Source organism: Myotis brandtii, unplaced genomic scaffold (genome assembly GCF_000412655.1).
Source record: "Myotis brandtii unplaced genomic scaffold, ASM41265v1 scaffold1077, whole genome shotgun sequence".
Lineage (NCBI taxonomy): Eukaryota > Metazoa > Chordata > Mammalia > Chiroptera > Vespertilionidae > Myotis > Myotis brandtii.
The window spans coordinates 772921-795260 of NW_005353666.1; the positions used below are offsets into that span (position 1 = coordinate 772921).

The 22340-nt window shown below is 56.0% G+C and overlaps 1 protein-coding gene across 4 annotated transcripts in view; it reads right to left on the reverse strand.

The window, feature by feature from the left end:
• Window positions 1-22340, reverse strand: part of MLLT4 (myeloid/lymphoid or mixed-lineage leukemia; translocated to, 4) — a 69154-nt gene that overhangs the window by 4095 nt on the left and 42719 nt on the right. The window contains exons 23-32 of one of the 4 annotated variants that reach the window (XM_014542250.1): window positions 15043-15108; window positions 14820-14893; window positions 14275-14393; window positions 12777-12971; window positions 12285-12376; window positions 11821-12018; window positions 8326-9321; window positions 6770-6805; window positions 2768-2928; window positions 2140-2716 (exon numbers count right to left, since the gene is read on the reverse strand). In XM_014542250.1, coding sequence (XP_014397736.1) covers window positions 2779-2928; window positions 6770-6805; window positions 8326-9321; window positions 11821-12018; window positions 12285-12376; window positions 12777-12971; window positions 14275-14393; window positions 14820-14893; window positions 15043-15108 — 1926 coding nt within the window. In that variant the 3' untranslated portion in view covers window positions 2140-2716; window positions 2768-2778. Of the gene's footprint in view, window positions 1-26; window positions 122-2139; window positions 2717-2767; window positions 2929-6769; window positions 6806-7101; window positions 7550-8325; window positions 9322-11820; window positions 12019-12284; window positions 12377-12776; window positions 12972-14274; window positions 14394-14819; window positions 14894-15042; window positions 15109-22340 lie in introns of those variants that run through there. The other 3 variants (XM_014542265.1, XM_014542258.1, XM_014542254.1) reach the window with 3 other exon arrangements.

Genomic DNA, 22340 nt, shown 5'->3' on the forward strand with positions numbered 1-22340 from the left:
GGGGCAGCGGAGGCCTGCTCAGGGCCGGCTCCTCGGGCTCCAGCAGCCTGCGATCTGCCTCGTCGTGCAGTCGGCGCCTTTCGGCCTCCAGGCGGCTGTAATACCCTTCTTCCTGTCGCCTCTGCAGGCGGGAACAGAAGAGTGCAAAGGTCAGACAAGGTCAGAGGGGACCACAGCCACCCCACTGGGCCTTGCGGGCAGGAAAAGCCGGTCAGTCCCAGCCCAGGGCCACACTGACGACGAACGAGAGTGTGAAGGAGGAAGAGCCGGAAAGAGCCGGTCCATCGGCCCGAGACAGGCTTCCCGAGGCTCACGCACACCTCCATTCCGTCTGGAGTCACTGGACATAAAACTGCCAACAGCACAAACGAAGACGCTCCAGGGACTCCCGGGCCCTGCCTCTTGCTCCATCCCTGTCCCCGTGACGTCCCACCAGCCTCTTCCCTCTCCTCTGCTGCTCTAGGTCTCTGCCCCTCTCCTGTTTCTGTTCGGATAGTAACTTACCTGTTACTGCTGCGTTTAAGGACAAACAAAGCCAGACAGAGGCTCCGTGGCTTCCTACACCTACATGCTGGCACTGCCCCGACTCGAGTCCTTCCTCCAGGAGGGCACGCTCCTGCTCACCTCCTTCACTCAGGGACCAGCAGGGCCCCGGGAGCTGCGGCAGCCCTGCTCGTGCCCCCGGTGCCTCTAACACACACCCTCCAGTTCTCAGTCTACACTCAGGTCTTCAGCCCCGACAGACAGAAAAGTAGAGCAACAGCAACAAGATATTCAGATGTATTTTGACACATACATTTTCTGACATACATCTGCAAAAACTCCAGTTGACAGTGTTAAAATCATTAAAACATTAAAAAAGGTAACAGCACAATTTTGTTAGATTGACAGAAGTCTTAGAACACAAGAAAAAGTAAGTGAGAAAGGCGATGAGAGAACAAACAGAATAACCGGCCTTAAAGAGAATGGTTAACGCTACAGAATGGAGCACAGCACTTTTTCAATTCACTCAACCGAAGAACGAATTTTGGGGACCTTACTGGCGTTAGGATGAACGTTTTTAGTCCCCATTTCAGTGGTAGTGTCCCCCACTGCCTCCAGACAGACCCCACACCCACACACACACGTGCACAAGCACGCACACAGCGAGGCACACACACCAGCTGGTCAGAGCCTCGCCTCTGGAGGGAGAGAACTCTAAAAGCCAACGCCAGCCCCGATTTCTCACTCTATCTCTGTCTACATTGAGAAATACTAAAGGAAAATCTTTTTTTTTCTTATTTTCTACACAAAATAGGTGTCCTGTTGGGGTGTGGAATCAGCTCCAGAGGGAGCTCTGCGGCTGCCCGGGCCTCGGAGAGCAGCGGGCGCTGTGCCAGGGCCCCGCACGCCTTCCTGCACCAGGAGCAGGTCTGATTACAGGGCCCGCGAAGCCTCTGGTCTACCCAACGTCTTTCTATAACAAAGCAAACCCATCGCTTTGGGACATTCTGTATAAAAAAAGTAGGTTATTCAGCTTCTTTCCATGCTGCCACTCAATCACAGAAGCTGAAAGAAAGTGTCCGGCGTGATCAGCAGCAGTGGGAGAGCATGGGCACAGACCCGCCCTCAGCACCCAGAGCCGGGGGCCGCCTGGTGCGTGGGCAGGGGTGAACGGGCTGGGGCAGGGAGCTGGGGCAGCATCACACACACAGACGAGGCCCAGGGTCTCCACCTCTGGAACCTGGGTTCCTTGGAGGGACGACCTCTGTGACGCCATCGCCTCCGGGAAGACACGGGGAGCCTCATTGGAAGCTCAGCCCCGGGACCCCGAGCTGTGCAGACACACGGGGAGCAGGCCAGGCTCTGGGAAAGGCCAGGCCTACAGAAGGCAGACCCGCTCACCACCGTGATTCTACTGTCAGCTGCAGGAGTCCCCGTTCCTGCCAGCCTCCCTCTCAGCTGTTAGGGTCCTACCAGCTCCTGCAAGTCCTGTCTCGGGGTGGGAGGGGAGGGGCTCTATTGATACAGTTCACAGGTCTATCAAAGAAGGGATTTTCAATAAAAACTAGATTTTCCCATCAGAAGTCGTGGCACTGGAGCTCCACCTTCACAGAAGGGAAGCAGCAGAGGCCGGGCTGCCCAGCACGCGGGCCTCTCAGCTGTTAGGGTCCTACCAGCTCCTGCAAGTCCTGTCTCGGGGTGGGAGGGGAGGGGCTCTATTGATACAGTTCACAGGTCTATCAAAGAAGGGATTTTCAATAAAAACTAGATTTTCCCATCAGAAGTCGTGGCACTGGAGCTCCACCTTCACAGAAGGGAAGCAGCAGAGGCCGGGCTGCCCAGCACGCGGGGGGGGGCCGAATCGCCGTCACTGTAAGTTCCGCTAAAGGACTGCTCGAGTTAAAACCACCACACGTGGAAACCGAGTGGTAAGTCAGAGTGTCTAGCAGGTTACACACAAGGTACATGTTCCTCGTTCCACGGCCTGGAGAAGCACCTGCTCTGCACCAACTACAACGGAGTAACCTCAGGAAAGGATCTACTTGGGGTACTAGTGTCCACAGGCTGTCCCGCTGGCCCTGCTGCTCCCACAGCTCCAGCGCGAGGTGGGCCACACTGAGCCACCGGCACCTCCACAAACAGCAGCCCCGTCAGGAGCACAGAGCCCGGGTCCACGGGCAGAGACGCAGAGAGCAAGGAGGCTGGAGACAGCTGAGGAGAGGCAGGGCCGGAGCAGGCCGGGTGGTCCCGTGGAGGCTGGCCAGGCCCTGCTCCGCCCGCACACCTCCGCACGCCCTAGAGGACCATAACCTTTTCTTCAGCGTCACGCCTGCCCCGCTCCTCCTCCTGCCGCAGCCGCTGGTCCTCTTGCCGGGCGCGCTCCTCGGCCTCCCGCAGCCGCATCTCCTCCAGCTGCTGCTGCCGCCGGCGCTCCTCGTCCTGTAACTGACAACACATTCACCTTAGCTTCCTGGGGGCTCCTGGCAGACACACAGCACACACCGCGACACGCAGACGCACGCACAGAGCAACACGGACACGGGGTCAAAGCAGGGCTGACACACAACTCACACGGAGTGCGACAACTGCGAAGCGGCCGCTGCAGCCGCCCCCCCCGAGCTGTCCTCCCGCGGTCGTGGCGCCAAGGAGAAGGAGCTGCGCTCACACATCCACGCTTCAAACAAGCACCACCTTCTAGGACCAGCTCATGAACAGATGCAAACGTCAGACACCCAGGCGTGGCTCTGTGGACACTCAGCCAGCCTCGTCCGTGTTCGTTTTAGTTTCCACACGAGTGGAGAGAGAAGCCTGCACCGGGGCCGGTGGCGGATAAACGCCGGCCTGTGTGGGGCAGCCCGGGACCCATGAGCAGGGTGACAGTGCACCTGGGGACCAAGCTTCTAGCATCTTCCCGCACTGGCGCTCGGCCACCAGCTCCCTCTGGACCCGTCGTGGGCTCCATGAGCTCCTTCCCTGCCTGGGAGGCTCCCACCCAGGTCACAGAATCGCACGGGACGGTGGGAGGGCCTTCCGCCATCTCGCTCTGTGCTGCCTGGACGCCCACGAGGGAACGGCCACCAGCTGCAGACCAGCATCCCATTTCCAGGAAACCACCTGCCAGGTTCTGTCTCACACCCATCCCTGTCGCCACCTCATCTCTCCGCGCACATTCCAGTCCTTCAACTCCTGAGGGCGCCTCAGGACCCAGGACAGACTTCTGTTGGGTTTCAGCTCCTTTACCCTCCTGGTCGCATTTCTCTGCGACTCACTGCTGCTGACACACCTTCTCTACAGGAACCGAAGGAAACGCTCATTCGCCAGGAGGGCACCGCGCATGGCTCCCCTCCCCTCGGGCACTGCAGCGAGCTGAGCCCGAGGCGACTGAACGCCTTCTCTTCATCCCTGTCTCTCTCTCCAGGGGACCCGGCTGGCAGCGCCCACGGCACCCCTTCCCCTCCCTCCCCCCACGGCTTGTGCCCCTCACAGCAGCGAGCTGAGCCCGAGGCCACCTCCCTCAGCCCAACCCCTGCGGGACCCTCACACACGCCCGCAGGTGTGTGTGCAGCTGTGGAGTTAGTTACTCTATCAAGTGTTCCCTTCCACTGCGAGTGCATTGTTCTTAAACAAAACCTAGCCCTGGCTCTGGTCGATTCTGTGGGAAGCACACTGTGTCCTGGTGGGAAAGCGACAGGCTCGCCCCCAGGCTGCTTCCTGTCACACACAATGACCATCTTAGAAAGAGATTAAGGTTCCACCCACCACAGAGCCCTCTACTTCCTCGTCCGTGCAGTCGAGGGGTGAGCCCGGGGTGTCAGGGTGCGGGCGCTCGGGGAGCTCTGCAGGAGGAATAGGAGCTACAGGGAAAGAATGAAGGGGCCACGAGGAAGAAGGGGGGGGGCCTGCTCCAGGGGCACACAGGCCTGACGTCACCCGGCAGCAGATGTTCAGAGTGACCAGCACAAATGATGACAAAAAGCACCCAGACAAAAAATAAAGTAAGACACAGCTGATATTAAATATTCTACAGAAAAGTAATTGATGGAAGAATGTAAAATTGCATCAGTGCAACGCAGGTACTTCCGTTACCCAATCACTATTAAAGCACAGACCAATTTCATGTTGCACGTTCTGGGCCTCATTGAAAACAAATTCTGAGCAAGAACACAGTGCACATCGAGGCAGCCAGTCGGGGCTTGGGAGAGGAGTGTGATGTTAAGGTATCAGAAGGATTACAATCCTCGAAACAACAGTACGAATGCTCCCTCCAACCTAGAAACAGACATTTTCTCCTAAGAACCCTCCCTCTTCTCCACCCGCGGGAAGGAGCCGCCTGTGGCTCCCGGGCGCTACTGTAGAGGAAGGCGGGATGTCGCCACAATGAGCCCCCCCACCCAGTCTGCTACGAGGCTTTACACGGTGTTTGTGTTCAAACCCCAGACTGCTTTTTTCCTCAAAGATAGGCAGCTTTACAACAGTCCCCCCAAAACAAAACCCCCTTGTGATAGAAAAAAACACATCATCCCTTAATGTACTTTAAGTCAGAGCTCAGGAAGGATAAGTCCCCTGGGATCAGAGCCACTGGCAGCAAGTCCCATCTGGAGGAACATATCTAAACGGCTAGTCATCGCTATGGCGTGAATCAAGACCACCCCGACTGAAAGGAGCCTCAGGCAGGAACTCTGCTGGGTCAAAGCGAGGACACAGCCTGACCCGGTCCGCTCTGCTGGCCGCCCACACGTCTCACAGGACTTCCAGGTCAAAGAAAGAGTGTGTGGAGGTGAGATCCGTGTGTTTATAATTCTATACCCAAAACACATTAACTTGTACCTTTAACTTATACTTCACTTTCTGACATTTTTACTTAAAAGACAGTCTGTTAATGAGCACATTGTCCCTAAGAAACCTCTGTCCTCTGGGCCTTGTTGCTGTGCATCACCACCAGAGCGCTCGCCTCAGACGCCCCTGCTCGCCTCTGGCACCTGCCTAACCCGGGGCAGGGCCCGTCCGCAGCCACCGCCGGGCGGAGAGGGGAGGACAAAGCCACTCTCTGGTCCACAGGCACGGAAGGAGGGGGAGCGCCCTCCACAGGCGGGGCGGAGGCCGTAACACCTAAGAAAAGCAGCCTGTTACCCGGGGCTGCGCGACCTGTAGCGTAGCTGCTGCAGCACTCAGCGGCAGAGACGAAGCAGAAGGACCCGGGCAGGTGGGGCGGCTCACGGCCCTTTCAAGTTTTTCAGGGCGACTGTTTCATGTTCCGCTGTCATATTAATGTTGTGGTCTGACTCCCACACACACGGTGGGCATGGCATGAACACTGTGTCCTCCGAACTCCTGGAGGAGGCGCCTGCCTGCCTTCCGCCCTTTGGCTCTGAGCTCTGGGCCAATTCCCACTTCCCAGGTCCCTCCACCTCATCCCCTCTGAAGGGGCAGCTCTCGAGGAGGTTCCCTGCTCGTTCCTGCTTGAAGCCTTTATATTTAAGTCACCCCTTGCGTGCTGGATGCTCGAGGTGCCTGTTCCCACAGCCGCCCAGGAGGGAGGGTCTCGTTGGGTCGTCCCAGAGGAACCGGCAGAGCCCCGATGTCTCTGAAGGGGGGAGGGGCGTCGGCGAGGGAACCATTCACCTGGCAACAGGGCGAAGCTGGGACTGGCCATGAGAGCCCGTCAGCCACGTGAACGTGTCATCAAGGCACGGTCCCTAGCAGCCGAGCTGACGAGTCTTTGTGGGGCAGAGAGAGCACAACAGGACCCAGAAAACCTGGTGAGAACCTTGACTGTGTGCTGGGTGCGTCTCCAAAACACTGGGCCTGCCCGTCCTGCCCAGCGCACGGGCTGCCGCGAGGAAGGGGGACCTGCCCACGCATGCTCACTGCGTCTCTCACCCCAGCAACCGGCCGTCACGTCCTAGTGACCTCTTCACGGGCGACGCCCCACCATTCAACTGAGTTGCTAGCAGTTCAACACCTGAAACCCATTTCTAATGGAACAAGAATGAAATGGATTCCTCTTTGCAAACGTTTTCCATTTGCTCATGTATTTGTGACTAATAATACACAAAATCAATTTATGACTAAAACTGAGAAAAGGTCGAAACCATAAACAGTTACACGAAATGAAAGGAGAAAAGCAAAGAAAAACTAAATGTCAGGACAGTCAAAGGCATGCTCTAGAGTCACGACTACAGGCTGGTCTAGGCCCCCAGGACTGCAGCTACTGGGAACACAAACGCCACTAAAGGAAAAGGGAGTCAGGACAGGAAAGGACCGAGGGAGAGGAACGAGAACATACCAAATCTAGAACAGAGATTGCTGGCACAGCAGTCTGCTGCAGGCGACAGAGGAAAAAGAGAGGAGGGAGAGTTAGGTCAGCGGTCCCACCACCAGCAAGCCTCGCTCTCCTGCCCCTGCTCCCGAGGGCCCGTGGGAAGCGCGGGCTGCGGCTGAGCTCTGGTTTTCAGAAATTAAACACTGCGATTCCTGATTAAGATACACGGTAACTGAAACGGTGAACTTCCCCTCAGCTCTCTTATTTGGAGACTAAGGTCTTAATCTCAATATAAAATCAGTCGTAAATATGCAGACGCCTCTAACTAAAACATGAGAAATGTTCCGATACCACAATTCACAGAGGCTCAAAACTGACCGGCCTTCAATAAAAAGTCCATCTTTACAGAAATGTGTAATTATTGACCTGCCTGCCGTGTGTCCACTAGGGACAGCGGCCGGCCGAGGGAAACGCCCCGGGCAGGCACCATGGAGGCCAGGGTCCTCATGCGAACCGTCACCAGTGCCTATCAGAGAGCACCGACGGCAGAGTCATTCGGAAGGAGGTTTATACTGACGAGTTGGAAAATGCCAATAGAACGATGTGATAGGTAACATCTAGGCCTTCATTTCGGAAACGTCAGTGTCATAAGAGGGACTCCACCTGAACTTTGGGCAAAATTGTCTGCGCATCTGGCGAGGGACCTGCATATTGTAAGTGTGTGGGTGAGCGGACTAGCTCCGCTCCACGCTGACTTGGCCGGAGGTGGAGGTGGACATCTCACTAAGCCACGGCTCAGACCATCTAGTATGGACAGCACCAAACAAAAGCTGGAATTAGAAACAAAACCCAAAGGACAAAAAGGACAGGCTCTCGGCTGTCTGTTCTCAGAATATGCAGTGTCGGGAGGAAAACCACTCAGCCCCGCAGCCTGAGATGGTCACTGGCCTCTCTGCAAACCGACACCATCAAGGCCTCTGCTGGTGGTTCTTGCGAGCGGCTAACAAAAATCTTCAAGGTGGCAGTTAGCGATCTAGCCCATGTGACTAACGTGCTCTGCTTTTCTTCTCTGTGTGTTGCAAGAGCCACAAGGGATGTGTGTACCTGGAGGAATGAATGAAGCCCAGCTCTCGGTGCCTGCTCACTGCCACTGCCATCAGCTGCCTATGAACACCTGCTTCAAGCTGTGACCCACGAGGAGCCTGCTGCTGGTGAGGGAGCGAAACCTCGCCCAGGTGCACAGTGTGTCCTGCTGCCCGCCCCGTGCTGCCCACCTGTGCACAGGTCTGGCGGCTCTCAGCCACTCGCCCACAGAGCCGAGCAGCGAGGCAGGTCTGCGGGCCCACAAAGCCCAGCCGCTCGCTATCTGTCTAGGAATAAGGCCTGTCAACCCCTCGTCAAGTGACTGCTGTTCACTGACTCTCTTCACTGAAGTGCTGGAGGAGGACAAGTTTGCTTGTTAAACTGCAGTCCCACTGGGTTGGTTTTGTACTATTCGAAGGACATGCCTGAGCACTGGTCCACTGCTAGGGGCCTCGCTAGCGTCCTCCCCGCCGCCCCGCCCCGCCGCGCCCCTTTACCCGGGCTCTGCGCTCGGCCTCCAGCCGCTGCGTGAGCAGCATGGTGTCCACGTCCTCCTCCTCCTCCTCGTCGTCCTCGTCCTTCTCCTTGGACTCCTGCAGCCGCTTCTGGAACTGCCACTCGAGCAGGAGCTTGCGCAGGCGGTCGCTCTCCTCGGCGCTGCGCTCGGCCTTGCCCTGCAGCTCCTGGATCTCCCGGCTCAGCATGTCCACGATGTGCAGCTGCTGCTGCTTCTCCAGCTTCTCCTTGGCATCGCGCTTCCAGGGGTCGGGGGACAGGCTGTCCCCGGAGGACAGCTCCTCCTTGCTGACGGTGATGTACTGCAAGTCCCTGCGCTCGATCGTGCGGGGCTGCTGCTGGGGCTGCAGCTCCCGAATGACCGTCTCTGGGGGCCTCTGCAGCGTGGCCGGCTTCTCCGGCTTCAGCGGCTGCACAGTCACAGGAGAGAAGGGAGCCGGGTTCAGCGACTGCGTGCGCATCTGGCCCAGCTTCCTCTCCTGCTCCCGGCGCTTCCGCTCCCGCTCCTCCTCCAGCCGTGCCTTCTCCTTCTCGTACCAGCGCTGGTGCTCCTCCCTCTTCTTCCGCTCTGCAGCGGCCACCTGTGCAGATTGAGGTCCCAGCTGGCTGGCAGGGGGCGGTGGGAGAGGCAAATCCATCGGGATCCCGTCAAATTCGCTGGCATAGTGCATGGGAGGTGGAGGTGGCGGTGGGGGCAGGTCCGTGCGGCCGGGCTGGGGGACAGCTGCTGGCGCGGGCTGCCCAGTGACAGGGGTCTTCCAGCGCCCAGGGCCGCTTTTGGTCAGGGTGGATGCAGGCGTGCCCGGCTTGGACGCGTGGTCCAGGTGTTCCTGGCTGGACGCGCTGGAGCCCACCGAGGAGCCCTGGTTCATCCACAGGTCGCTGTCAGACTTGCGGTCCATCACCGCCTCCACTCGGTGGTGCTCCAGGTGATAAGCTTTATCTTCCCGAAGTTCCTCTTGGGAACGGGCCACACGCTGGAAAAAGAGAAAGGAAAACTGTCAGGTTCCAGCCATTTATCAGAAGAAATTACTGGACATTCATCTACTTTCTGTCTCAGGGAGATGCTACCGGACCGGTGAGAGCGCAGGGCGCGGCTGAGCCTGCCCGTGCCAGTGGCCGCCACAGTGGCAGGGCATTCCTGCGAGATGCTCACCCGGTGCAAAGCAGCAAGAGCTCTGTCTTCTCTGCATCGCTGGCGAAAAAGTGAGGCACAAACACTAGGCACCTCAGTATGGTGGCCGTCCTCCTCCCCGCCAGCCCACGGCACACCCCTCCTGGATGTCAGCCAGGGACCCGACTGCAGGGACGAAGGTGTTTGGCTTGATTATGGGAACAGCAACAGACATGCCTCCTCTGCAGTAAAACTCTCATTGCTACTGGGGGGGTCAGGTCCCACATGTCCTCGCATGGCTTCTGAGTCCCGGCACTGACCCCTGACAAGCAGCCCTGACGGCGAACGCAGGAGCGAGCACTGGAGGCGGGGCCGCCCCTGCACAGCACAGCCCTGGGGGTCCGCAGAGCTCACACCGCATGGGGAGGCTGGTCTGAGGTCATGCCTACAGCAGCTTAATCCAGTGAAATGCCTCCCGCCTTGTCAGTGAGGAGAAATTGAAGTTGCAAACCCGGGAAATAAATGTTTCCTTTCCTTAAAAAACAACCCAACAAAATAAGAACTATCTCTTAAAAAAGCAGAAAAATAAAATGTCACTTGAAATAAAAGCCTGACAGAAAAATGGAACACTGACACCAGCTCGGAAACAGTTTCTTGATAAGTGGGCGGGCACCTCTGAGCCACACCGTGGGGCGGCCTCACCCCCTCCGAGTCACTGCTTTGCTGCTTAGACGCCCTCAGCCCCGTGCGCCTCCCCCTCCCCTTCCTCCCCGCAGGCCCACCGGGACTCTGCGTCCCTCCAATACCCACCAAGAAGTACGAGAGACCTGCCCTCCCGTCTCCTGACCTCCTCTCTGATTATCACCCACGTGTGAGCACACGGCAGCTGTACCTGTGAGGCTCCACCACGCCCCCCGCTGCACCACGGGAATGTGGGGGCCGCCTCACGCACCCCACGCAGGTCTCCCCACGGGCTGACAAGAGGCTCGAGGAAATGGCCTAGAACTACTAGTTCGAGAGAACCTTGGAGAGGCCTCGTCTCAGCCACTCCCAGGGCCCAGGCTGAGGGGCGGGGGGAGGACAGGCTGCTGGGGGCACCGGCCCACCTGGGAGAGAGGTGGGATGGACCCGGGGACGCGACGAAGCCTGTGAACAGCGTGACCGGTGCTGGGACCATGCTCTGCCCTCAGAAACGGGCCCTCTCACCTTCCTCACACCATCGCCTGTGACAAACCCTCCCTCCGCCTCCTCGTTCTTCTCAGCTCAGCCCAGAGCCCATCTCGGCTCAGTAACCCTGACCACGGACCCAAGACAGACGCCGTCGAATCCACTGCCCGAGACACAGGGGTGTCACAGAGCCAGGCCAGCGGTCTCCGACCTTTCTCGCCTCACGGCACACGAATGAATCGCTGACACTCGGTGGCACACCAAGACACATCTTCTGCCAACCTTACAGGAAAGACCTATGATTCTGATTCCTTCACACCGCAAGGAATGTTGGCTGCTGGAAGGAGGTCAGGGCCCTGACTACATAGTCAGGCACCGCACTTTTTGCAAACTCGTGTGGCTCGCCTGTTGAAAACGCTGTGAGCGTGCACTTCCTTTCTCCGCCCAGTCAGCTCCCAACGCAACACTGCCTTTCTAAAAAGAAAACCACACCTGAGCACGTTCCCTCACTGAACCAGGAGACTGACCGCCCGCTCTCTAACCTGGACAGAACCCGAGCTCCTGCGCTTGTCGCCTGCGACCTCCCCTGTGGCTCCAGCTGCCTTTGCCCTCCCCCCGCTTCGGGCTCCTGCACCCCGACACCGGCAGTCCCCGCGCCACTCCAGCTCCGGCCTCTCCCCGAGCAGCCTCGGTCCAGGCGGCTGTCACGCCCCGGGGGGTGCGGGTCTGGTCACTCCGACTGAGACAGCTGGTGCCTTGGGGACTGGCTCTCCAGGAGCAGGACCCCTGCACTGACTCCGTCTCAGCTTCCCGGCAGGGGCCACGGTGACCTGGGCATCCCAGTGCTCGGGCAGCTTCCCACGTCAACCAAGCCCCGCCTGCCCCGCGATCTCACCCCTCACTCCTAGATGCCACACCAGCCCGGCCAACTGGAGACCACTCCACGTGACGACCTCCACGAACCCAACAGCAAGAGAACAAAGAATCCCTTGCTGGCTCCGCGTCCTACCCCGCCCGTCCCCTTTCCTCCACCAGCCACATGGCCAGGAGGAAACAGATGCTGCCGGCAGGGCTGCTGGACAGAAAGGCCCCAGGTCTCAGTGGTGTCTTTACGATGTGGACAGCGTGACCTGTGCTGGGAGTGGGTCCGTGTGGGGTCGACGAGGGGAGCCGGTGCGAACCCCTCCCCGCTAACCTGCACCGCGAGGCTGGGGTGACTGCCGTCCGTGTGCACGAGCGGCTCCTCCTCATAAGGGGGCCACTGGCTGTGAGGAGGAGGAGGTGGGGGAGCGGCCCGGTCCTGGGACTTGGAGGCGGGGAAGGTGAAGTACTCCCTGGTGTACGTCTGCGTGGGGATGGGGTAGGCCTCGGGCCGAGGCGGGGGCGTCTGCTCCTGCAAAACGTGAACAAGGACGAGAGGTGAGCTGTGGACGCATTTAACTCCCAGTAATGGCATGATATAGTGTACATACTAGACAACTGTTCGAGATGGGAAGGGTGTGGTCCTACACTGACTGAGCACTGGGAACCCCTATGAATTCACACTGAACATAAGAAAGGAGTCCTAGGAGCTAGAGCACGCTGGTGGGGGTCAGTCCTAGCTCAGGGCGGCTCTGAGGGAGGCCAGGAGCGAGAGGGGTGAGGAGGGTGGGCTCTGACCTCCGCGCAGAGGTTTCCCGTGGAGACGGACGTTATCTTCGCTGCTGTTCCAGGGGCGTAGGCGCCTTTCCCTCCAGGACTCGGAGGCTGATCTGCGGGGAGAGTCGGACAGAAAGGTACGAGCACATGAACAAGATGCTGCCTAGCAAGAGCTCCTGAGGGCAGCCCCGTGGCCGCACCTTCAAGGGGCCTGCACAGAGCTGAGCCAGGCCCGTGAGGGACTCCTGCCCCCGACCAGTCAGAGCCAGAGCCACAGCCCCTACAGACAGGACTGGCACTCGGTCTGACGCGGCTTCTTTTCTTGTGAACCCGTGACAGATGAGCCCCACCTGGAGAGGCGTCAGTGTGCTGCCTAGCGCAGCACCTGAACCAGAAGCTCCCACTTAGTGGTCATTTCATTTCAACAGCGAAGGGAGCAGAGCCGCCTCCTCCGACGGGACCCGAGAGCGCCTGGCGAGGGCAGGCGTGGACCGGGAAGGCCGGTGATCTTACTTGCCACGTTGGGGCTGGAGCGGTGGTCGGCTCTGTTCTTCAGCAGCCGGTCGTCGCCGGGCAGCTTCTTTGGCTCACTGTACTCTGCCCACGGCAGCGGAGGGCTCTCGGGAGAGCCGTTAGGAGCGGAATTGCTGTAGAGCTCGAAGCCTTCGCTCTTTGGTCGGGGTTTTCCTGAGCCTCGGCGATCTGACACTGAAAGCAAAACATGCCCACAGGGCAGCCTCTGCTCAGGTGGCACTTTCAATACCCGTTTATTTTAAAAGAAAGATGAATATACAAATATTCAAAACTCCACAAGTAAAACTTGTCTTTGCAGAAGAAATAAGACGGTTTTTATATAAGGGTAAAATCTTCCTAGAGAACCTCTGATTTTCAAATAAAGTAACACTTAACGTTAATGAGAAAAGGTACGCTATGAAGCTTATTTTCTCATAAACTTGCCTGTTCTAAGTAATGAAACTAAAGTAACAAAATCTGTTTTAAAGTAACTTTTTAAAAAACAAAAATAAATGCACTCCCCCCACTTTTTAAAACATTAATTCTCCTAGCCCCCCAGGAAGGACATCGTCAGACACCCTTCGATGAGACTTTCCATCTTCATTTTCAGTTTTGCCAGCTTCTTGCTTGTGACCTGATTTATTGCCTACTTTTCAGCTTCCCCTCTTTGATTTCTAACTCTGCCTGCTTTGCTTCTGTGAAATGACTGCAAACTGAGAAAGCAGACACCCAAGATGTTCAGTATCATGTGATGAAAGGAGTAAACAACACGCGGAGGCCAGGTGTCTAGTCCAGTGCATGGTTTCCAGACTCTTTTGTTCCAGTGAAACAGCAGGTCCAGACGCGGCCGCTGGGGAGAGCCCCAGCCCGACCAGGCGTGCGGCCACGCGGTGAGCACGGTGGGTCTGACTCAGGTGTAAAGCTCACAGTAACTTAACGCATAATGTGAGTCAACTGTTTTTTCCTCTAATTTCTGAACTAACTCCTTTGATAAAGACCTAAACTTACACTTTTATTCTGAGATGCTTGATGTAGCTACAAAACCATGGTTTCCACCAACCAATTACTTATTCAGATACCTGAGCTTTTCTACACCTGACAACACGTGTCCTGTGTCGGCACGCAGCACGGGAGTCGCCGCCCACGCACAGGCACTCCTGAGGGGAGGTCTGCCTGCTCTCTGAGACCACAGCCTGTGTCTGCCAGCAGAACTGAGCCCCGCCCATCGCTCACACTGACGGGGCCTCCCAGCGGGGCCTGGGAGGGTGGCAGGGCTCAGAGGGGATGGAGCCCGACGAGCTACACTGTGGCTCGCAGGTCCACGTCGGAATCCTGGCTCCCGCAAGGCCCATCCCGGCCTCCTTCTCTCTAAAACTGGACACTGGACGGAAGAACAGGTCCTGCTCCTAAGGCGCTTGGCCCGTGGGAAGCTGCCAGCAAGCCTGCTATTGGCCGTCGTCCACAGGAGACACACCCCACCCTCCCCGGCGGTGCTTACGCCTCTGCATCATGGGGGACGGCTGGTTGAGCAGGGTAGCGAGGCCGTGATAGATGGCTCCTTGCTTCGCCACCTCCAGTGTCACCACGGAGCTTGTCCTTGTCATGAGCTCTGCTGCCCTAGGGAGAGAGCGCCCGAGGTCAGGAGGAGGCCGCTGCGCTGTCCCCAGGTGCCTGGGACCAGGTGCCCGCAGCCCCCCCCCCCCACCCCCCCCGCTGCCGCTGCGCAGGGAGTGTCCTGACCCTCCCCCTTTGCAAAGGACCTGCACACCCCGCCTCCTCTTTCCCAGGAGGGAGGCAGGAGCAGAGAGGTCTGCGGGAGTGTCACGAATCTTTCTTAAACTTCAAAAAAACTGCTCCACACTAAAATACGTATTTCTATTTTGCTCACACATGAAATGTCATGTATATAAAAGTTTTACACTTAAACAGGTGAGGGTAAGGACACACTTTTTAGCATTCTTTTGCGCCTTCCAATCCCAAATTTAATGTGAACTATCCCTACAAATGCTAACATTAAGCTTAAAGCAAACACATAGATGATACCTTTCTTGAGAGAGTCCTACCAGACTCCGCCCGTCCACGCTGAGGAGCTGGTCCCCCGCGGCCAGCCGCCCGTCCTGTGCGCACCGAGGCACCGTGTCGAGAGGGACAGCCAAGGCCGAGGGAGGAAGGGAAGTCAGTGGTAAGTGCACTTGCTATTTGTCGGTTCTCAACAGAGTGTTAAATATGACATACGGACGTTCACATCTTTAAAAGGTGTACTGACCACATCCGCAGCACCTCCTTTCACAACGGACTTGACGTAGATCCCAAGTTTATCTTGACCAGCACCCTGAGCAGAAACAAGGGAAGAAACACTGCACTGAAAACAGGAAGAAGGCAATGCCCCGTGAAGCAGAGCAAACACAAAGCATGCACACAGCTACTCCCAAAGTCCTGGTTCTGGCTTCCCCGTGACAATTAGAACCATAAACTACATTAATAAAATTAATGTTCTACTTGGTAACTATAAAGAAGACAATAGGAAATGTACCTATTTTATGTTCCAAATGAAGAAAAGTGACTCCTAAAAATCCAGTCAATTATGACCAAATCAGCTGGCAGGAGACTAGACTAGACTGAACCACAGGTAGAGGCTGGTTACGGACAGCCCCAGGGCATGCACGTGGACCATTTCATACAAGAGCGACTGCCTCCCATCCTGACCCAGGTCCCTACACCTTTAAAGTTTAAACAAGACAAGCTTCTCATGGCCACGCAGGGGCCTGGGAAGGGCTGTACAGAACACACTGTGGTGGCTCCGTCGAGGGCAGGTGCTGGCTTGTGAGGAACACCGCCTGGAACAGGGCCTGCCCCGGAACAGGGCCAGCGTGAGACGCAGACGCACGCAGCTGCTTCCAGGACCACTGCGGTCCAGCTCGGGCGGCACAACGGCAAGTGAAGCAGCTCGATGACTCCCGGAGCCACAGGGAGCGGCTCCCGCGCAGGACGGCCCGCACATTCCCAGCCACCCCCACCCCCGGGAAAGACTGTGTCATGACAGCAAACAGGACGGCATCACCGAAAGTCATGAAGACAGATTCCAACAAGTGACGTCGCTGAAACCATCTTCCTACGATGCTCCAACGACATGATTTCCACTTGAAAACGCCCGTTTCCCGTTAGGTCGCCGTGCCGGTTTGGAGCGTGACCAGCCAGCGCGACTGAGGGCCTCCTGCTCTCCTCGGGGCGCCAGCACGCAGCCCCTGCTGTGTGAGCCGCACACGTCCAGTATACGGGGCTCCGGAAAGCAGTGTGACCGTCTCCCCTGAGCACAGCATTCGGCGTGGGGATGCGGTGCTTCCGAGGTCCTGTGTGTGCAGTGGCTGGGGGCTGAGTCTATAAAAGTTCTTGTGAGCTCAAATCAAGTGCTCCCTCTGCAGCTCCGACCCCAGGGTTTGCGTCTGCTCACCGCCAACACCTGTCTGTCTAGACGTTGACACCTCCCCCCTCCCTGCAGACCTGCCCAGTCCGGGACACCAGCTGCCACTAGACGCCCTCCCAGTCACGCCCCACTCCCAACAGCATGATAACGAAGTGCAACCTGTGGTCCCCGCCATAAAATTAAAAACAAGAAGCAAAATACAAAAAAAATTCATTCTGATACTTGGCAAACTTGTACTTTTGTGTAAATTTGAAATTTCACCATAAAAAGTACATACTAGTAGCAGGCACTTAGTAAATGGCACCTTTCTCAACAGCAGGTCACTTGGCAAAAGAGCAATAGACATACGTGTTACCTCCCTTCGCTTGTGCCAAGACTGGGTTTCCTCCATCGAGGGGCCTAAGACACACGACAGGAAATCCCTTCTCCAGCACCCTCCTGCTCCCATGCGTTAACGTGGGCATGCCTGCATCTATAATCTAATTAAATTATTTTAAGCAGCACATTCTGTACTTCCATGGGATCTGTGATTAACTGCTAATGCCGCAGCTCAGCGGTTACACGACAGCCTCCTCCCTCCCACTCTGCACTAAAGGCCACTCTGCCCCAGCTCCGCCCGCACCAAAGGACGAGGACACAGCACCCGGCTCAGGCGCTCCCGTCTCAGAGGCGCTTCCTCCACGCTGTCCAACAGGAATTCTGGTCGGGGCACTGACAACACCCCCTTCTCTTTCTCTGCAAATACCACAGGGCACCTCTTCATAGCAAGTCCCCGGGGCCGGATTTTTAAAAAGGTTCTAGAAGCACCCTTTTCTCTTCTGCTCCCTATTTGACCAACATCAAAGCAATGCTTCCTGAACTTCAGAACACGTAGGCCGTCCAGCGCCCCCACCCGCAGCTTCGCTTCCTGCAGTTTCTGGCCCCGTATTCAACCAGGCTCAAAATACCACATGGAAAGCCCCAGAACTCGACGATGCAGAGGTTTAAACGTGCACCGTTCTGAGCAGCACAAGGAAACCTCGAGCTGCCTGCTCCGCCCACCTGGGACGGGACTCATCTCTGCGGCCAGGTCTCCACGCCACCCGCCGCCCATTTCGCAGCTGCCCGTTACCACGCTGGTTCTAAGAGAGAGACCACATTCACGTGCCTTTCATGACAATATATTGCTCTATTTTACTACTAGTGATGGTTGTTAATCTCTTCCTGTGCCTAAATAAACCCAACTTCATCACAGGTATGTGTGCAGGAACTACACAGCCTGGAGAGTCTGGCACTGTGCTCGGCCGGGTTCCCCGGGGGCCCTGGAATGTGCCTTTGAGCAGGCAGGAGCGACCGCACAGGTGTGTAGTGAATGGGCACTTACCTGCTCTCCGCACAGCACTGCTGTTTGGCAATGTGATACTGTCCTTCTAATTTAGGTAAAAACAATAAGCAAGCTCTCCGCCACTCCCTATTTCTGATATACTTTACAAGATTACTTCTAATAAAGAAGAAAATCTCATTCACTTGGACAAACTATAGTAACAGAGCTCTTTCTTTTCGCATAATACAGCATGTCCCCCAAAATGTATACACACTCTAACAGGCGGGAGCCTGATTTTGAAAATGAAATGTATTTTGATAAACACTTCCTTTATAATTAATTAGTCAGAGTGTTGTATCCATTTTTGGGGCGACCCTAGAGCATGGTGTAAGGAAATGAGAACACCACCCTCATACACTGCTGGCCTGCACACATGCGTGTGCTGCCTGTAGCTGGCTCTTGCCCACCAGCTCCCTCAGGAAGAGGTCTGCGCCCCACGCACTGCCAGCCGTGGCTGCCCGGGATCATGACCTTCCCTTGCCGCCGCTTCTCTCAGATCAGGAACCTCACACCTGAGGCTCGATTGTTTCATAACCACTCTACACGTTAGACAACTTAATGCATCACCTTAAACTGAGCAGGATCCATATTTCAATAACCTAAAATCCTGTAACATTTCTGAGCAGGTAACTTGTCACACTACATGCATGTGGAACTTAATAAGCCAAGTTCAACATTCAGGTAAAACTGACCGTGACCCAGACAGCTGACAGTAGATATTTCAGAAAGTTCTGGCAAAACGTGGCCCTCTCCTCCCGATGGAGCTGCTGGTCCGCAGAAAGCCCTCCCGGGGCGCCCTCCCAGCGCGCTGCCACCACCGCCCCGCTGCCCCCGCACTGGCAGCCACGCTCCCCAACACCACGCGTGATCCAGACCACACTTCGTGTCCCCACGCGTGCCTGTGTCCATGTTTTCTTTCTGATGTCATGGGTCTGCCAGATGCTCTCATCACCGATTCCCAGGCTCACCTGCCGCCACCTGCCCACCCACTCACCTTTCCCCGTCAGACAAGCGCTCCTTTGTCCCCGGCACTCGTCCTGCCCTGCTCTCCACGGCCTGTACAGAGGCTCCTCCCAGCAGCTCCCGGAGCCCCTGCCCTATGGGTTTACCAGAAGGTGCTCCCGTCCCTACTTGGCACACAAGCCCTTGTTCTGAGGAAGCCCAGAACTGTGTGGGATGCATTCGTCGGTCAGGAAGCAGCTGCTATATTCATTAAGTGCGCTGGTAGCATAACACTGATAACACTGTAAAAAGGTAGTTTAAAAAGTTAGAAATTCTAGTCCGGCTGGCGTGGCTCAGTGGTTGAGTGTCGACCTATGAACCAGAAGGTCATGGTCTGATTCCCGGTCAGGGCACAAGCCCGGGTTGTGGGCTCGATCCTCAGTGTGGGGTGTGCAGGAGGCAACCGATCCGTGATTCTCTCTCATCATTGATGTTTCTCTCTCTCTCTCCCTTCCTCTCTAAAATCAATAAAAAAATTTCTTTTAAAGAAAGAAAATTTATTGAAGTAATTCTATTAGTTCCTACTTACATATACACACAATTAAATTTCATTTTATGGTAATCCTACTCCTCTTCTAATTAAGAAAGGAAAACAGGGCCAGAAGCTACAACATTTTGCCGCTACATGTCAATGTATCATCTGCCACGAACAAAAGGGGCCATGTGAGCTGTGAGCACCAGCCGAGCCGATCCGGGAATGCCCAGCAGCAGCTTTCAGACATCGCTGAGATCGTATCAGACGCTGCCCCGTGTGGGAGCCACCAGGCCACCTGTCAGCCTGGATGTGTATCAGCAAGTAAAGGATACGCCCCGATTTCAAAGTCTTAGTGTGGAAAAAAGAATCCAAACCAGCTCCTTAATGCATATTCACTCCATGCTGAAACCGGGACATTTTGGACACAATGCGTACCATAAAACATTATAAAATTAATTTCACCGTTTCTTTTTTTTAAAAGATGGTTATAGAAACTGCCAATGACCACGTGGCTCATTTCCATGTCCACTGGCCAGACTGCACTAAGCTGCAGGCTTGCACACTGCAGGCTAAGCAGTCGGGCGCAGCAGCACAGGACAAGGGCGCAGCTGGGGGAACAGGCCCGCCCCACAGGACAGTACTTTCTGGCAAGACACACCCTGATTTCCAAACCCGGGAAGAGAAACCAGTCACTACAACTGAGAACACAACACAAAAAACAGACCAAGGCTAAATAATTTTAAGAATTACTTGCCTAAAGGTATCTAAAGTGGGATCTGAAAACCTCGTTGTGTTTTTAGTGCACTGATTTATAAAATTAAAAGCATAAGCATCATTCCTCAGTTAACCAGGGTCTCCTGGAAAGCAATCCCGCATCGAAAGGCCCAGGAGTTCCGAGGTTCTCGCCACGGCTCTGCCCCGGGAGTAACCTGGGTGAGGGTCCGGGCAGGCGCGGGCACTGCCGTGCAGATGACAGAGCACAGAACCCAGCACGTTACCAGGCAGTGCAAACACCTAGGTCCCCATCCTTAAGAAAAGCAGCTACAACGAAATAACGACTCCTACGTGTGTGATCCTGGTACTGAGCACACGGTGCGTGTGGCAACTGCTTTTCCTTCCTTTAGAGGTGAAGGAAGGGGTCTGAGAAGCAGAGAATGTGAGAGGAGGGAGGACCAGGAGGCAGCGAGGGAGAAAGGGCAGAGGGAGGAGGTGGAGCACCAAGGCAGAAAGGACGGCAGTAAGTTACCAGGAAAAGGTTCCCCAACAGGGAGGAGGAGACCCACCTATGCCAACTGCCTTGTGTCCGACGGGAAACGCTCCGAGGACAGGGCTGCTCCCAAGTGTCCTGCTAATCCTGCTCCTGCACCTCTGGGAAGACTTCACAGTTCAGGCCTCTCCCCTCCCGCACAGCGAGACTCGAAGGGAAGGAACCCAGGCGGCCAACATTCCAGGGCGAACTCCAAGTGAGTGTGGGCGTATGAGATGATTAACAATCACATCATTAACACACACACACACACACACACACACACACACACACAGCAGCAGCAGCAGCAGCAGGAGGAAGAAAGATACTGCGGCCAGAGCAGCATGAGCTCAGCCCTACTGTCTCGGAGGTGGACAGCGGGTTAGAACTAAGTGGCCGGGTGGCCTGAGCACCCAGGCCCTGCACTCGGCAGGCGGTCAGCAGCTCTGCCCACCGCTCCCTCCTCCGCGTCTGAGCGGAACTGCTAGTCAGACCCATCGTTCTGATTCATTAGCTGCTCAAATTCAGACCTGAGGTCAAACGCATTGTCTGACCCCCTTTCAGTAGGAATTACCTTAATTCTGAAATCATCAGCGCTAGAACTCACTCTGGGCTCACTCCACCCAGCATGGGAGGGTGCGTGGGAGGCGCTCCAACAGGCGCGGAGCCGGGCAGGCCGAAGCCTGATTCCTGTGGGCTGGGCTCCAGGCCCAGCTCCTGCATGTTTACTCTCGGCATCAATTACGAAACAAAAGACATGGCCACACCAACCTCTCCTTCTCCCTGAAACGCAGGACCTGAACTAGGCAGCAGACTCCTAGGCTGGCTCCTAAGAGGGGCTGCAGGTGTACGGATCCCTGAAAACTATGCCAAGGGCCGTGTGTCCTGTCACAGTCTCCCCAGGTTCTCAAAGTGATCTGAGAACCAAAGGGGGGGATACCACGCCGACGGCCCACGTCTCCCCTCTACCCGCTCCACACACAGCTCGTGGCGGGCCTTGCGGGCCTGCACCTCACCCCAAGTCTCGGCTAAGAGAGTGGGCGAGGCAGAGTGATCTGAAGGCTCCCTTCCTGGGACGGACCTGCAAGCAGCGTGGTTTTCTGAGTCCACATGTGAAACGCTGGCTCTGCTTTAGAGCATTATTAACCCTTAATGCTCCTATTCTAATCCTATAACTGAATCCACATTTCAGCCCATCTAGAAACGAGCACTTAGGCCATGACTATAAAATAGGCAAACACTTATTTTTGATGTAACTTGCTATTTTGCTTTTGGAACTAAAATATAAAATACTGTGTTCAGACTCATAAGCAATAGTCCTGCAGGCGCCAGACACACCTGGGCTGGAGGGACCGGGCCTCCTGACTTCACACCGAGAGGCTCAGCCACGTGGCCACAGCGAGGACAGCAGGACCGAGGGCCGGTCCTCAGAGCACCCGCCACCCGTCACCGTGGGCGCCGCCGCGAGGAGGCCGCTCGCCCGACAGCCCCCCTCTTCTGTGAGGGCAGGAATCCCACTTTGTGTTTTGAGCTAAATGAGACTTAACAACTTAAACTCAGTCTATAGCCCAAAAGCACAAACTAAAACTATCTGTAAGGCACTCTTCAGTTAGCCATTTATTTTTAAGTAAAATGTTCTAAGTACTTTTAAAATTGTCTTTTCTGTGTTTAAGAGAAAACGGTTTTAGAGAAAGCCTACAGCAAGCCCACCTCCTGCAGCCTAAGCCCAGTTACGTCCCGGACACCCTGCATATGGCTCCGTAGGTGGTGGCTGTAGTTCCAATGATCTCAAGCATTTTCACCATGTTAGATAGCCAGCAGGATTAATTTCCTTTTCTTGTATAAAAAACATATAAGAGCCTTATGTTTTTATGAACCTTACGAACTTGCAGCATCAAAACAAAAAGCAGCAAACACCTGGGTGTGCAATTACAAGCTCCATGAAATGGCTGCTTCATGAGTGCTAATCAGTGACAGGTCTGAACAAGCTCACAGGGAGAAGCCTTCTGTGGGAGCACATTCCAGCTGCACGGGACACCCCCACGCCCCCCCCA